A 17,299-nucleotide genomic window follows, 5' to 3' on the forward strand; every position below is an offset into this window, starting at 1 on the left:
GAACGGCGTCCTTTTGGCCTTAAGGGACGAATTTGTCCATTAATAATTTGTCCCAATCCACTTCAGCAAGTGTAACGGGCATGTCATTCTCTACCCTTCCATGTCAGCTGGCTCCGATGCCTTTTTTGCCCAAAATAGACGAGGGGTATAATTGTCGGCCGTTTTAAAACGTGAGGGATCGAAATATGTTTTCCAATCTTGAGGGACGAAAATGTTCTCGTCTTAAAAGTTAGGAACCTGTTTGTTTTTTATTCTTATTTTTAATATATATTTTATATTATTAATTAATTTTAATAACTGGTTTTAATCTATATCTATCATAATTATTGCATCACGAACTCTTTTATCCCTAAGTTATAGGCTTGGATAATAAAATTTAAAATTTTGCAGTCTATATAATATAAAAGTTAACTCAATTTTAATGCACATTTTTCTCAATTTAAATAAAAAAAATAAGTAAATTACATGATAAATAGAAAAAAAAATGATATTAATACAACCTTAAAACTGAAAAATAAATAAATATAAAAATATATATTTTATCACTATCACCCTTATCCTAATTCCCAAATCATTTCTCTTTAGTCTTTACAGATTCTGTATTGCACATTTGCACTATACTCAATGTTTTTACAGGTACTACTAGTAAGTACCACAACATTTAAATATAACGTGTTCTCTCTCATCTCTGAGTTCCTCACCTTTCTCACCTTCATAACAGAATCCTCAATATAATCATGGAAGCATGCGAAATACATAATGCGTGTCCTTTATATAATTTTCCATTTTCAAAACATTACATGTTTTCTTCATAAGACACACACACTACTATCAATCTTAGGATTGTTATCTATTTCTTTATCTAAAGTTAGCATTGTCCACAAATGTAGCTATCCAAAGGGTCCAGTCACAACTCACAACATTAACGCCAACAATACAAAACCAAAAAGGCGTTGCAACGTATAGCATATGCTTTATTTTATGTTTATTCCGTAATATAACCATAAATGGAAAGAAATGCAACAAGCTCAAAGGATCTTAAAAAAAACAGTTTATTATTCCACAACGGAAATCAAAGTGCAGAGGATGAAATATCAAAAAGAGAAAAAAAATAGAAAAGAAAGCAGAAGCAGAGTTGTTACAAACGGTTAAGCACAAAGCCACCAACAAAAGAGAGATCTAGGAATGATTCGTTCGTTTTATAAGATTTAGTAGCCCTCTGGCTTGTAAGCGATGAAGCTGATGCACTGCACTTGGCGAACGTTGTCGAAACCGATGATACGGACGAATGCCTTGGGGTATGCAGCCTTAGCCTCCTGAAGTTCCTTGATGACCTGACCTGAGTCGGTGCATCCAAACATGGGAAGCTTCCACATTGTCCAGTACCTTCCGTCATAGTATCCCGGTGACCTGTGGTTCTCACGGTATGGAAATCCGTACTGCACACAACAGTTTGTTAGTAGGTTACCAAACAACAAATAGCCGTTCAAATATGTAACTAACCACCAACACGCAACATTCGTGTTAGTTAGTTAGTTAGTTTACAAGAAAGAGCCGTTAAAATATGTAACTAACTGACCCCGACTTCGAATTCCAAGCACGGAACCCATCCCTTCCTTAGAAGGTAGTCTACTTCCTTTCTCAATTGCTCTTCGTTCAGGTCTGGCAAGTATGAAAGAGTCTCGAACTTCTTCTTCCCAAGTGGTGGCCATACCTGGTACAATCATTCATCCATTCATTAACATTCCACTAGTATTAGGTGCAAGCACATTTTGTGATTTGTAATTATTAATTAGTCATTATTAGTATTTTTAACGGTACGAGATTATATCTAATAATATAGGATTAGACACTTTTTTTTAATGGTTAAATGTTGGCTAAATTTTAATGAAAGTATTCACCTCTAAAACTTTCTCATTAGGAAAAGTATAGGGTACCAATATACTATCTGCCAACTTATTATCAACAATAATTAATTATTATATTTTAAACACATGTATAAGGAGATATATCCAAAAAATATATATATAAAGACACTTTCATTAGACACAGTTATAAACAAGACATTTTTGTTAGACACATCTACAAAGACACTTTTATTAAACAAAATCATAAACAAGAGTTGGGAGAAGTTGGCAGAAATATTGTTGGTAATGTAGCGGGATTGTTCTCATTAACATTCATTGCAAGTGGATGTGTTGTTATGTTATGTTAGGTTGTTACCTGCATGCATTGGACTCTTCCGCCGTTGTTAGCGACGGAGGTGATGTCGTTGGTCTTTCTGGTGACTGGGAAGCCACCCAAGGATTTCAGGCCACTGAATGGAGCCACCATGTTAGCCTGTGCCGGGGAGGCACGGTTAACGGTGGTGAAAGCAGGGGCGGAGATCATGGAGGAAGCCATGTTTTCTTCTCCCTAGCTTCTTCTGCTAAGGAGTTATATATATTATATAGGTGTTTCTTTCTTATTTGCTTGATCTGCCAAGCTTCTTCTCAAACTTGGTTTATATAATGGTGTTGGGGCTTGTAATCCAATGGCCTAAAAAGTTGAGGTGATTGGTTGGTGCAGAATTCTTTGATAGTTATCTATTCTATCTTGGCTTGCAGTCACAAAATGGAATACAAACAACCAAAACATATCATGGTTGTGTTATGGCAATGAATTGTTTTGGCTTCACATAAAATTGTTTTACACACAGTGGACCGCACAATTTACAAACAATTATCCTGCCCAAAAATGAAAATCTGTAAACAATTTTTCGTATGGATTTTGAATTTTATAGAATTTTCTTAATTAAAAGAAAACAAATTAAAATAAAAAAAGATTAAGGAAAAAAAAAAGACAATCTACCATCATAGACAAGTAATTTGTTTTCATTTTAAAATATAATGATTCAATTAACTCGACACAACTGTTAAGAAATATTGAGTCTCTTGATTTTTTAGATATGATATTGGTGGTTACAAAATATACAATAGGAAGAAAGAAGATTTGTTCGATTCCCGTGAGAGCTTCCATATTCGAACTCAGGCTATGTTTAGTTTAATCTTAATTAACTCCTAATCCCAGAAGAAATACAAATTAAACAATAAGGAGAAGAGAACTACAAGTCTTTACAATTGAATAGTGATATAAGCATGTGTCTTTCAACTTCTTCATATCCATTTCAGTCCCATAAGTATTTATCACGATCTCACTAGGTCCTGTACTCCTGTGAACCTAGAAATAACATGGATATGCAAAACTACAGAGGTGAGAATTCATAGAAACAAATGTCTTTTAGAATCACTTGTAATTAGTATGTGTATATGAGATTGTAGGCTCTAAACAAAAGGGAGTTAGCTTAGTTGGTTTATACTATAGTTAGCTCCCTAGACTTTTTTCTTTCATATAACTTATCACTTCCTTAATCCGTAATTAACTCTCACTCTCAAACTTCTCAATCTCTCCTCATATATTCACAACACAAACATATTCTCTCAATACTCTCTTCCCCACATTCTCTCTTTCTCCATCCCTCATCAACCTAACACCATTCACCTCCCTCTTCATTTCTCTTCTCACTTTAAGCTCCATACTAGAATAGAAGGGAGTAAAACTGATTTGGACTTGAAGGGGACAACTTCATCCTCACCAAAGAATATGAACCTTAGGAGTTTATGATAGGAAGCTTATCTGATTTTTGAATGGTGAATTTGTGATATATTAGAATTTGGTAAATGTGTTTTCATATATAGAGAAAGATATGATGTTATTTATGTTATGAGTTGCAAGGCAAAATAGATAAGTTGGAAATGAGAACAGGATAATGGAATATCAAAACAGTAATAGCAATTTAATTTAATTCAAAAAATATTAAATATGATAGACATTGCATAGTTATTAGCTAAAATATATTTACAAGGATCATATGCAAAATCATTAAATCAGCAACCCTATATATACATGAGACTCTTGAGGTGATCACCTAAAAATATTAGAAGACACTCAGATCTAACAGCCTTATATTACAAGGAACAAAAAAAGAGCATGCTCTACACTTCAAACTTTCTCAAGAACACAAGGTTAGGCTTCCTCTGCATTTTTCCCTTAAACTACTCAAAAGATATTTTCTTTCTAATTAAGTCATTTTTCTTTTTAAGATAGGTCACACTTGGCTCCTTCTATGTACACTTCCTGAATGGAGTTTTTAAGCAAAAGCAGGTATCCTGGAATTCTGGCGATCCCTGTTGAGGCAATCAAATCCTTCTACTCTAACCTCGGCTGGTTTAAGTCCAAAACTCATCCTAACACATCCTCCTTTGCGAGATGCCGAAGATGGAGATGGTAAGCCTGACGGCGATGAGATTACTGATATTGGGTTGTTCCTTTCGTCTCCAAATCGTGCATCCTGGATCAAGGGGTTAGCCGCCCGAACCGGAGGAGATCCACAAAAATATGGAGGAGATGATGCTACTTGATTAAAAAATTCCTCCCCATGATTCTCCTATAGCAATTAAATAAATCAAAGATCAAAGTTAGAGAACATCTACTACATCAAGATTTCATCTCTTTGAACCCTAAACCATTGACATATCCGAGAACTTTCTTCCTAAAGAACAAAGAACCATCTACAAAAACCACAACACATTACAAAGATGTAAAATAATTCTAAGACAAATCCTGGGACATGTAACAAAGGCTTAGGAATATATAATATAACATACCCTCTTGAATATAATGTCTAGTAGCTCTGCTCCCGCTTTCGAATCAGACCCCTCAGCTTGTTGACTACTAAAAAAGTGAGCCACAAACACAAATACAATTAAGGCACAAGCATTGTCATCAAAACTCAGTAAAATGCATAAGAATCAACGGAGTTAGTTACTTGAAATGCCATCTTAAGGGCCTCATAGGCATGTTACATAAAACGCCAACTCGTCGAGGCTTGGGGCAAACGACAGGCTCCTTCTGATCAGCAAGGTTAATAGAGCCTCTCCTCTCTTCACAGGCTGCAAAGGCGTTCTGCTGAAGGCTATAACAGTTCATCTTCAAAATTGGTGTTATTCCACAGTAGAACGCCTAAAAGCACAGAAAAATTAACACAAATTAAAGATAATAGCCAAAAGAAAAATAAACATATAAACGAAAAGCTAACACTACTGACTCAAGATTTCAAATAATTCAAAAAAAAATGTAACGGATTTGCTAGCATGTCCACTTAGCCGCATCAATTCAAGTGACTTAAGAAACTATATTATTTTATAAGAAATTCAGCAACCTATTTCCTATTTTCCCTAAAATTCCAAACCCTATAAATCAAATCATAGCAGATCTGAATTCAAATATTCATAAATCTTCAAACTCTTTTCCGGATTATGAAATAAAAATAATTAAAAAACAATTTTTTTTGGTGTCAGGAAACCCTCCGAAAATCAAAGTCTCTAAACAGCACCAATAAAAGGTTTTCAAAATAGATCTTTACTTAAGAAAACAAAAACACAAACACAAAAAAAAAAAAAAAAAAAAAACGAAAACAAAAGAAGCAAATCATTATTCAAAAATTAAAAAAATAAATAAACAAATCAACGGAGAAGAAAGAAAGAAATGCCTTAAGAAACACAACTTCTTAGACATGGCATAGCAGTTGTAACATCTAAGCAGATCTATCTTAAGAAGCATGTTAGAATTTTTTTTTTTTTAATAAACAAACAATATTAGAAAGCTAGGTCAGATCTAGAACAAAAAAAATAAAAAATAAAAATAAAAAAGAAGAAGAGAAGGAGAGAGAAACCTTTAAATTGAAGGAAGCCTTTGAAAGAAGAAAGTGAATGGAGCTGGCAACAAGAGAAGGAGAGGAAGTCAGCTACTGCTGGTTCAATTTATTTTTATAGTGAAAAAAGAAATGATAGTTTTTTTTTTGTGGTTTGGGAAAAATTTTTACAGAAAGAGTTAACTTCGTTAAACGACAGCGTTTCAGTGACGCAATAGATTTTCTGTTGGACTTGGACAACTCGTTTGGCAGTTGGGGAAATTGTAGTTATTATTCAACCACAACCACTATTGTTGTAAAGGGAGATTCTATGGTGGTTACTAAGGGCTGGAAGTGAGCCGAGTTTAGTTAAGCTAGACTAAGTTCAAGTTTGGCTCACAAAAATTGAGTTTGGCTCACGGCTTGACTCATTAATAATCGAACCTATTTTTTAAATTCAAGTTCGGCTCACCGAAAGCTCATGAGCTGGCTCAAATAATAGAAACATAAATATATAATCTATAATTCTATATCAATAAATTATAATTTATATATTTTATAAAATATTTAAAAAGATCAATTTTATATATTGTTATCTATCATTAAATTATAAAGTTTTTATTTATGTCCTACATCAAAATTATATGTAAAAATTAAATATAAAATTTTAAATAATTAAGATCATTAATATATATATATATATATATATATATATATATATAATTATATAGTACTATTTCATATGTATATATATAATATTAAAAGTATAGATTAAATGCATATAGGATATGTGTATTAATAATTATATATATATAATCGAGTCAGCTCACGAGCTAATGAGCTGAGCTTATCTAAGTTCAAGCTCGGCTCATTTAATTTATGAGCTCAATTCCAAGCTCAAACTTGGCTCACTAGCTCACGAACTTAGCTTATCGAGCTATTAATGAGTCGAGCTCGAGCTAGCTCATGAGCTGGCTTGACTCACTTTCAGCCCTAGTGGTTACTCTCAAAATCAATATATTATGTTATGGAAAATCTTATTTGTACAATAAAATTTAGTTTTTATTCAGTTTTTAAATTTAATATTTTATTTTTTTAATTTTTTAATTAATCATATTTTCTATTTTTAAGGAACCACTTTTATTTTGAATACTTATCATCGTAAAATTTGTAACCACTTGTAATACATTAATTTTTTGTAAACTAATTTTTTAAAAATCAGTGAAGTTTTCAAAATCAATTAAACTCATTCAATTATTTTTTTTATTCAAAACATCTAAAACTCATGTTAAAAACACATCTAAAATTAAATAAACAACATATATAAATACATTCAAAATTATTTATTAACACATCTAAATTATTGTCATTGTAGTTTTAAATTACATATTGAACACGGAAAAAATTAAACTCAAATAAACATCTAAAATTATAAGAATACACTCTAAATATTTTATCAACACATCCAAAACTCATGTAAAAAAACTTATATATATAAGAACATAATGAACAACAAAAACACATCCAAAATTAAGTATTGACACATCTAAATTAGGTTAACATTACAACTCTCAAATCAAACATATGAGTGCAAAAAAAAATTATAATCACAAATACATTTAAAAAAAATAGACACTTCCAATATTATACATAAATTTAAAAAAATAGAACATTTTATTAAGCGGAACAAAAAAGTGATAACATATCTTCATGAATGAATTCAACCAAATTTTTTTTAGAATTTTGCAAACAGAAATACCAGAGATAGAAGGAGTGCGACGTGGGGAGGAGACAGGGGGAAGCGCGGGAGAAGGGGGCGGTTGTGCGTGGCGCGAGGGAGGAGACCAGGGACGGAGAGGAGCCCATCGATGGAGGAGGCGCAGGGGTGTGCGCAGGAGAAGTGCGCGTCACAGGGAGGAGCGCGTCGCCCGAAGGAGGAGATTGTCACAGAGGAGTGCGCAACGCGGGAGAAGACGAAAGCGGCCACATATGAGGAGGGGGAGGCGCTGTAGCTCTAGATCTTTACGGAGCGAAGATTTTAGTAGTAATTTAAGATACTCTAAGATTTATTTTAAATTCGAAATTTTGAATTTTAACTAATTTAATTTTTTGAGGTGTATTTAAATCGTAATATATTAATAATTAAATATATTAAATCTGAAACAAAAATTTAAAATTGAAATTTAAATTTTAAATTTCAGTTTGATTTAGTTTATACTTTATACTTTGAATGTGTATTTAATTTTAAAAAGACATTAAATCTATTTATAATTTTTAGATGTGTTTGTTTTACTTTTATTTTTTTAAATTATTATAATAAAAGACTGAATATTGTACAACTTTTAAAAAATACCTAATTGAATTGTTATGTTATCAATAAGTGGTATATTAAGAGGCCATCACATATGTGAATTTAAGAGCTCTTTAAAATGTGGTTTATGACTCTAGTGTGATGGACTAAGAAGTTTTTTTTTTAACTATTAAATATAAAACAAAAACTAATATTTTACAAAATAAAATAATAATTTATGTAAATTATGCCTTTTTAATTACGTAAATTTGGATTAAATTATGAGAATGATATATAATTATATAATATTTTTTTAGAAGGGTTAAATGTAGAAAAAAATTTGAAACAAAATAAACAAAATCAATTTTAATAGTTTTAATTAGATTTATTTTAAAATGATCTCCAACGACAGCTTTTCATTTTTTCTTTTCCTTTTATTTCGTCTTTTTTTTTATACTTCAAAGTTACAATTTTTTTGTTTTTGTTTTTGTTGGTTTGAACTAGATTTAGAATCAAGTATTATTTAATTAAATTAATAGGCACAACTCTAAATATAAATATTAAAATATAAAATTTGATGATTTTAATGGCCTTCATTTTATTAAGTTTAAAAAATTTATAATTATAAAATTATATTCAATTTAAATCTGGTTTATCAATATAAAATAAGTTTTCATTTTTCTTAAAAAAGAATTTTTGTTTAGTTATTCATTTTTTAAATTTAATTTTAAAAAATAAATAAATAAGGTGACAAATTTAAGTCATAATATTTTGAATATTAAATTTGAGATAATTTTAAAAGTTTATTTTATGTTAAAAAGTTATATTTAATTTAAATGTAATTTAAAATTTTATTTTTTTAAAAGAAATGTTATATTTTTTGGTGCTAACATTTTTTATCAGTATTATTTTTATATTATTAGAATTTACAATTTAAAGTTTAAGTTTTAGAATTGAGTGATTAGTATTTAGAGTGTTAATCAAGTATTTACTAAAAATTAATAAAATTTATTGGTCACCTAGCACCACTCTTTTTTAAATCCAATTAAATAAATCTAATTCAAAACATCAAAATCATTTTGCGAATAAATTAATTTTATTTATTTTGTTTCAAAAATTTTTCTACATTTAACCCTTCTAAAAAGATATTATATAATTATATATCATTCTCATCATGTAATCCAAATTTACGTAATTAAAAAGGCATAATTTACATGATTTATTATTTTATTTTTAAAAATATTAGTTTTTAATTTATATTTAATAGTTAACCAAAAAAAAAAAACTCTTTAGTAAGCTATAAAGTATAAACTACATTTTAAAGGATCCTTAAATTCACATATGGGCAGCCTCTTAATATACCACCTATTAACAACATAATATGTTGATTTTTAGGATAAGTACCATAGAATCTTTCTTGTTGTAAATTATAGTTACGGAGTGCTATTTTCTTTTCAAAATTGCAGTTATAAATCGTAATTTGAAAAAAAAAATTATATATGATAAAAATTCACATATAATTATTATTTTATATAAAGTTAATAATTAAAAATTATTAGATAATAATTTAATTAAACTTCTTAAATTATCTAATAGTTCTCCGTCATCATTCATATGAAAATAACTACATATAAATATCTATTACTAAAAAATTATAACAATATATATAAAAAGAGAGATTATCATATGCAATCGAAACAAAATATTTTCCACCCAAAATATACCACTGTATAAACCTTATGTTAAGGTTTATTTAAAAAAAATTGACTTACAAGAAAATTTTAAAATCATTAATTAAGAATTTAATATTTATTTTTTTTAGTTTATTGTATACATTATATTAATAAAATTGTGAAAGAATAGGAAAATAAAAGAATTGTGAAAGAAAAAGATGAAGAAATTTTATTGATTGTTGATTGAATGAATTGTAAACTATGAAGGTAAAATTAAGTATATATAGAGTATTGGCCTATGAAAGATAAAAGTAGATAAAGATAAGATATAGATAAAGATGAAGATAACTATAAGATAAGATAAAGACTAAATTATAATTTAATTTGTGTATTCTGTTGGGCTGAATTTGTGGGCCGTGAGACGTCTTTATTGTTGTCATGGGCTAAGGTGGAATAGTGGTTTAATACGCCCCCGCAAGTTGGAGGATGAAAGATGCCAAGAACACTAAGCTTATTCAGATTAAGATAGAAGAGTTGAGGAGATAAAGGCTTGGTGAAGATGTTAGCTAGTTGCCCAGAAGAGGGAATTGGGAGAAGTTTCATCACTCCTGCTTGAGCTTTTTGTCGAACCAAGTGATAATCAACCTCTAAATGTTTGGTCCGTTCATGAAAAACCGGGTTAGCAGCAATATGAAGAGCACTCTGATTATCACAATATAAAACTGGTGGGCGGATAGAAGAGATGCGTAAAAATTGTAACACATTTAATATCCATTGAAGTTCACAAGTTGTGTTGGCAAGTGCACGATATTCTGCTTCTGTGGAAAAGCGGACAACGGTGGTTTGCTTCTTGGTCTTCCAAGAGACTAAAGAACTACCTAAGAAGAAACAATAACCTGTTAAAGATCGCCGAGTGTCAGGACATATGGCCCAATCAGAGTCACTGAAGCCGAGAAGCTGAATTTCTGATTCCCTTGGAAAGAAAAGTCCTTTGCCGGGACTAGTTTTCAGATATCGTAACACATGCTTGGCAGCTTGAAAATGAGATTCAGTAGGAGATGCCATGAATTGACTTAATTGTTGAGTGGCATACATGATGTCCGGTCGAGTAGTGGTGAGATAGATAAGACGGCCAACCAAACGACGATATACAAAAGGGTCGGATAGCAAGGGACTTTTGTCTTGATATAATCTTGTGGTACTATCCATTGGAACAGAGGCAGGTTTAGCACCTAATAAATCAGAATCCTCCAAAAGATCAAGACAATATTTTTTCTGAGATAAGCAAATTTCCTTCTCTGATTGAGCAACTTCAATACCCAAAAAATATTTTAATGGGCCCAATTCTTTAATTCGGAAGTGTTGGTGTAAAATAAACTTAATGGCAGCAAGTTCAGAAATGGAATTACCAGTGAGAACAATGTCGTCAACATAGACTAAAAGGATAGAAATTTGATCACCAATGAATTTGACAAATAAACTATAATCAGATGAGGTCTGCTGATATCCATGAGATAGCAAAAGATGAGAAAGTTTGTCATACCACATATGATATGACTAGATTGTCGTAAACCATACAGTGACTTTAGTAGCTTATAGCATTGATTCGGTTTAGGAGATATAAATCCGGGTGGCAGAGTCATATAAACATCCTCAGAAAGATCCCCATGTAAGAAAGCATTATTGACATCCAATTGATGTATAGGCCAATGCTTCATAGAGGCCAATGCCAAAACTAATCTGATAGTGGCAGGCTTGACAACAGGGGAAAAAATTTCCAAGAAATCAACACCTTCAGTTTGAGTGAACCCTTTAGCCACAAGGCGTGCTTTATATCGATCAACTGAACCATCAGGCTTGCGTTTGATGCGATAGACCCATTTACAGCCAACCGGCTTAACCCCTGCAGGGCAATCAACAAGACGCCAAGTTTTGTTTAGCTCAAGAGCATCCAACTCATCTTTCATAGCACTACGCCAATTAGAGTGTTGATTGGCGTCCTTAAAAGACTTTGGCTCAATGTCAGAATGTAGAGATAAAAGAAACTTTTTATGTGAAGATGAAAGAGAAGAAAAAGACATGACTGAAGATAAAGGATACTTGCACTTTGAGGGAGATTGATTTGTAGAGATGAGAGAGGAATTACACAAGTAATTAGAGAGATATGCTGGAGGTCAGTGAGGCCGGTCAGAATGACGAGGATGGGGTTGCTCAGGTGGTGAAGAAGGTGATGGGGGATGAGAAGGTGATGGTGGATTGGTGTCTAGTGTTGAAAGTGATTCGGTGGTCATGGGTTCAACTTGGTTAGGAAACGATAGTGAGGAAGAAGGAGAGGTTGTTGGAGAAAATAAAGAACTAGATGGAGTTGGGTCAATGGGTATAGGTGAGGGTTCAACTGGAAGACTAACTGAATCTTGTTTTTGAGAAGGTGTGTTTGGCAATGTTGGGCTGAGTGTCTGGAATTGGACATTTTTTGTGACTAAGGGCAAGATCTTTTCATAAAAAATCATGTTTCTAGAAATCTCAATTCTTTTATCTTCTAAAACATAAACAATATACCCTTTAAAACCAGATTGAAAGCCAATAAATACAGCCTTTTTGGCTCTTGGATCAAATTTTGATCTATTTGCCATTTGGGTAGAAATAAAACATAAGCATCCAAAAACTTTAATGTCATGATAATTTGGTGGATGATTGAATAAAATCTCAAATGGTGTTTTAAAATTATTTGCGGATGATGGAACTCTATTAAGTAAATAAACAGCATGTCTAACAGCATAAGACCAAAAAGATGATGGTAAATTAGATTGAAACATAAGAGCACGAGCTATATTCAAAATATGTTGATGCTTGCGTTCTACCCTTCCATTTTGTTGAGGAGTTTCAACACAACTACGTTGATGAATAATGCCCTTTGAAGCATAAAAATCAGGTAAAATAAATTCTGGTCCATTATCGGAACGAATAGTTTTGACTTTGGAGTTGAATTGTGTTTTAATTAAAGTAATAAAATTTTTTATTTGATTCTGTACTTCTCCTTTTGATTTTAATAAAGTAACCCATGTAAAGCGGCTAAAATCATCAACAATAGTAAAAAAATATTTATGATTATGAATAGAATTTTGTCGAAACGGACCCCAAATATCAAAGTGTAATAAATCAAAACTTGCATTGGCTTTGTTAAAATTTTGAGAAAATGAAAGTTTCTTTTGTTTAGAAAGATGACAAATGTCACAAGCCTCATCATGATGCATAGAGATAAAAGGAAATTGTTTATGTAAATGATTAATTCTTTGCCCAGAAAGATGTCCTAAACGAAAATGTCATATATTGGAAGGTGTAGTGGGTGGAGATTGGATGGAATTTATGGAGTGTGTAGTGGATGAATTTTTACCGAAATTGGGTTCAAAGACATATAATCCCTCTCTCATTCTGGCCAAATCAATTGTTCCCAAATTGTTGCTCTGTAGAGTGCAAGAAGAAGATGAAAAAGTGAGTTCACATATGAGTGCTGAAGTAATTTTTGAAACAGAGATAATATTAAAGTTGAAATGAGGTAAATAAAGAACATCATGAAGAACCAAGGATGGTGAAAATTGAACGATGCCTTTATAAGAAACAGTAGTTCGAGAACCATTTGGTAAATGAACAATAATAGGAGAAATTTGTGTGTAAGAAATAAACCAAGACAAATTTGATGCAATGTGATCTGTGGCACCAGAATCAATGATCCAAGTATTCAAGAATGAATCTCGATTTGAAGAATTGTTAACAGTAGAAAAGGTATTGAAAGAACAAAGATAATAAGTAGTTGGATTTGTCAGAAACTCAAGTTTGTTTGAAGGACGAGCTTCTTCATTGAAAGAAAGTGCCATAAAAGAAAAGTGTTGGGCTGACGAAAGGTCCAAAAGAGACTCCGAATGAAGTTGCTGGTATGCCCTTTCTCCTTGATCCATGGATGTCAGCAAAGCTCAAGAGGAGCTCTGATACCATAATAAAATTGTGAAAGAATAAAAAAATAAAAGAATTGTGAAAGAAAAAGATGAAGAAATTTTATTGATTGTTGATTGAATGAATTGTAAACTATGAAGGTAAAATTAAGTATATATAGAATATTGACCTATGAAAGATAAAAGTAGATAAAGATAAGATATAGATAAAGATCAAGATAACTATAAGATAAGATAAAGACTAAATTATAATTTAATTTGTGTATTCTGTTGAGTTGAATTTGTGGACCGTGAGACGTCTTTATTATTGTCATGAGCTAAGGTGTAAGAGTGGTTTAATATATATACTAATATTATTGTCTCCCAATACATTCTCTTCAGCTTCGTGTATCTTTAGTTATTTTTAAAAAATGTTGAAAGAACTAAAATTTTAGTTTTATTTTAATACAATATAAAATCTCAAATTTTCAATCCCAATGTCAATATCCGAAAATAAACTCTCCGAAACTTCCATTACATGAATGCTTTATTAAAGACCGAACTACAAAATGATAATCACAATTACCAGGAGAACATCATTATTGAACAAGAATAAGAATAAAATCTTAAATATTCCACATGTTCACGAAACATGGCACTTGCTGAAGCAAAATAATTGTTGCGCATAAAATCCTTGTAGTATATATATATGTGGGGGTGCGTGAAGGGATCGACTTTAATTTACAATCCATATATATATATCTTTGTAAATTGCCAATTGCATCTAACCATAAAACCTGAAAAATCACAAAAAAATTATATTACATGGGCAATTGGGGTGCATGGATTCATTGTTCCTTTGGTGTTATGTCTTCTCATGTTCCTATCATGTGGAAGTGGAGCCCCCTCTTATGAATTATTATTGCTATTGTTTTAAGAGTAGTAATAAAATCATTGTACTAATTTAAAGACAAATAAAGAGGAGACTCTCAATCTGATTGATTGTCTTTTGTCTAAATAAATATTTGGAGTAAATAAATTAAATTAGTCTCTATCAAATTTTAAATCAATTATTTTAATTTCTAACTAATTTTTACTTGTTAAATTTTTTTGAAAGTTATTTTCACCAAACAAATTAATTCCTCCTCGTTTTCAGTCAAATTTTAATAAATAAATTATTAATAAATTTTATTATAAAATAATTAAATATAAAAAATATCATTATATAATAAATTAGTCTTCTTTTAAAATAATATATGTATATCTTTTAAAGATCGGTTTGAGTGTTTATTTTAAATATTTGTATTTTTTAAGATTTTAAATATTTGTCACATTTATAATATTTATTAGATAGAATTAATTTTCAATTTTAAAACAATTACCTCTAACAATGATGTAATTTGAAGAAAGATAATAAGTTTTGTATTAATTGAAATTTATCGCCCTATATGAAAATAAGCTAGTAGTTTAATCACATAACGTTCAAGTTTTCCTTAGTTTATATATGTAACGAATGAAGAGAATATAGTCAATGCAATTGTTATAAAGTTTTTTTCTCAAAAGCTTGGGAGGCAAACAAGAATAAAACTAACTGCCCCCTTTCAAATAGAAGATTAAATATTTTTACTATGTTATGTATATATTAAAATTATGAGTTATACTATATGTACATTAAAATTAGCCATTAAAATTAGTCACAGTATAAAATATATGTTAGAATATAAATATATATTAAAAATAAATTAAACTACACATGTATTTATATAAATACATTAGGTAGCATTTGGTGGAGAGACAGAGACAGAAAAACTGATACTGAGAGACAGAGACTAAGAGACAGAAATTGAAATAAATCTCAATATTCTGTTTGGTGCAAAATAGGAGACAGAAATTGAAACAAGAATGAAATTCTAATTTAATTTGCATAAAGGATAAAATTGGAATTAATTAATTGAAATGAATGTATTTTATGTATAAAATGTTATTAAAGTTTCAGTCTCCATCTTTAAAAATTTTAGTCCCCTGTGTCCCTACTTTTTGGAGGTACTGAAATATTGAAATTTCGGAGACAGAAGCAGAAATTTTAGTACCAGTATCTGAACTAACAAACATAATATTAAGGTCTTAGTACCTCAAAACAAACGCTACCTTAATAACTAATTTTAATTAGTAGCTGATTTTAATATACAAATAGTATTTTTGTAAAATTAATTATTAGTATAAAATTATATATATTTATAAATAAATACATAATGACTAATTATAATAGTTTATTTTAGTGTAGACATAGATTTTTTAAAAAACTTATTAAATTATAACAGATAAATAACACACACAGAATTTGCCTTAGGATTTAAATTTGAGAGTTCATTATTAAGTTGAAATGTCGGTATGTATTGTCCTATTTTGGAATCCAAAACAGGTAGCAGGTGCATCCCCTTATAAACATAACACGTGAATATCGGTTATGATATTATGGACTAACAAAAACTTTTAAAAGTTTTCATTTTCAAATGAATTTAATGTGATGTTGATTCTTGCTCCTTTTTTTCTTTTAATTACCATAAAAAGGAAAATAAATGCATTTTACTGCTATATTTTTGTAATTTTATTATATTATTTATGAAGTATAATTACAAATATAAATTGTTTAATTAAGGACTTTAAGGTATCATAATTAATTTTACAGACAGCTGAGTCTTCAGTTAGAGCTTATCGGAAAAAAATCCTGTTGGAATAATGGTTGTTATTATTAGTTATTACTAACAACCTCTGACACCGTTTATAATATTATATAATTTTATCGACGGTATTATTGTAGATTTGTAGGTCATGATAAAATCTTTTTGTCAATAATTACAACAAAAGAATATTTTTCACTTTTTTCAGCAGTTTATTGTTCATAATATACAAAATAGCTTTTTTAGTAGATGGCCAACATAAATTAAAAGAATTGTCTTTTTTATTTTTAATCTTCACACGGCTAATTGTCGATAAGGATTTCTTTTACTTGCTAAATTAAATTAGGGTAAAGTATATTTTTTGTCCCTAAAATTTAATAAAAGTTTTAAAAATATCCATAAGTTTTATTTTGTTTCAATTTTATTCCAAAAGTTTTCGATTTGTATCAAATATACCTTCGACGGCTAAATTTTCAAAAAAATTTAAGACCAATCTAACAATAATGTATGAAAATTATGCTTGATTTGCTTGTATTGAGGGTTGTTCTTATGAAATTGTTGTTGAATTGGTTTTAAATTTTTGAAAAATTAGCTGTCAGGAGTATATTTGATGCAAATCGAAAATTTTTGGGACAAAATTAAAACAAAATAAAACTTAGGAATATTTTTAAAATTTTTGTAAAATTTCAGGAACAAAAAATATACTTTACCCATTAAATTATAAACATCAGTCTTATTGTAATCTAATTATTTTTATAATTGAGTCTAATTAAATTGGTCTAAATCTAATAAAAGTTATTCATACACATATGCATAAATTACACTCTTTGATAATTTTTTTTACATAAAATATAATACTAAAGTTTTTTAACCGTAATATAAAAATTTATTATTAATTTTGACACTAACATTTTTTAATTCTAACACTAAAATATTAAAGTTCTGGACTTGATGCTATCGTTTTTCTTTTTTTGACTTCTTTTTATTTTATGTAG

At 29.9% G+C, this 17,299-nt stretch overlaps 2 protein-coding genes across 4 annotated transcripts; both read right to left on the bottom strand.

The window, feature by feature from the left end:
* Positions 1–1,034: 1,034 nt before the first annotated feature.
* On the bottom strand, positions 1,035–2,935 carry LOC112783400 (ribulose bisphosphate carboxylase small subunit, chloroplastic 1). 2 transcript variants are annotated; one of them, XM_025826336.2, is made up of 3 exons: positions 2,224–2,935; positions 1,580–1,714; positions 1,035–1,439 (listed from the first exon to the last, which is right to left on the bottom strand). In XM_025826336.2, exons 1-3 carry the CDS (start codon positions 2,401–2,403, stop codon positions 1,209–1,211), a joined length of 546 nt encoding a protein of 181 aa, XP_025682121.1. In that variant the 5' UTR covers positions 2,404–2,935; the 3' UTR covers positions 1,035–1,208. The 2 variants fall into 2 exon arrangements, with proteins under 2 accessions (XP_025682121.1, XP_072086276.1); XM_072230175.1 differs by having other exon boundaries at positions 1,572–1,714; positions 2,224–2,685.
* Positions 2,936–3,809: 874 nt separating this feature from the next.
* LOC112783765 (uncharacterized) lies at positions 3,810–6,033 on the bottom strand. Of its 2 annotated transcripts, none has more exons than XM_025826823.3 (4): positions 5,774–6,033; positions 4,868–5,061; positions 4,707–4,773; positions 3,810–4,486 (listed from the first exon to the last, which is right to left on the bottom strand). In XM_025826823.3, the coding sequence occupies exons 2-4, from the start codon at positions 5,026–5,028 to the stop codon at positions 4,190–4,192; spliced, it is 525 nt and encodes a 174-aa protein (XP_025682608.1). In that variant the 5' UTR covers positions 5,029–5,061; positions 5,774–6,033; the 3' UTR covers positions 3,810–4,189. The 2 variants fall into 2 exon arrangements, with proteins under 2 accessions (XP_025682608.1, XP_025682609.1); XM_025826824.3 differs by having other exon boundaries at positions 4,707–4,770; positions 5,774–5,981.
* Between the last annotated feature and the right edge of the window lie 11,266 nt (positions 6,034–17,299).

This window comes from Arachis hypogaea, chromosome 20 (assembly GCF_003086295.3).
Source record: "Arachis hypogaea cultivar Tifrunner chromosome 20, arahy.Tifrunner.gnm2.J5K5, whole genome shotgun sequence".
Taxonomy (NCBI): Eukaryota; Viridiplantae; Streptophyta; class Magnoliopsida; order Fabales; family Fabaceae; genus Arachis; species Arachis hypogaea.

Excerpts from the sequence above, each read along its gene's own strand:
- LOC112783400 (XM_072230175.1), bottom strand. The coding sequence starts at position 2,403 with ATGGCTTCCTCCATGATCTCCGCCCCTGCTTTCACCACCGTTAACCGT. Across the intron at positions 1,715-2,223 it reads GAAGAGTCCAATGCATGCAG|GTATGGCCACCACTTGGGAA; the intron begins GTAACAACCTAA and ends TGATTGTACCAG. Across the intron at positions 1,440-1,571 it reads TTCGAAGTCGGGGTCAGTTA|TACGGATTTCCATACCGTGA; the intron begins GTTACATATTTT and ends TGTTGTGTGCAG.
- LOC112783765 (XM_025826823.3), bottom strand. The coding sequence starts at position 5,028 with ATGAACTGTTATAGCCTTCAGCAGAACGCCTTTGCAGCCTGTGAAGAG. Across the intron at positions 4,774-4,867 it reads CCCTTAAGATGGCATTTCAA|TAGTCAACAAGCTGAGGGGT; the intron begins GTAACTAACTCC and ends TCACTTTTTTAG. Across the intron at positions 4,487-4,706 it reads TAGACATTATATTCAAGAGG|GAGAATCATGGGGAGGAATT; the intron begins GTATGTTATATT and ends TAATTGCTATAG.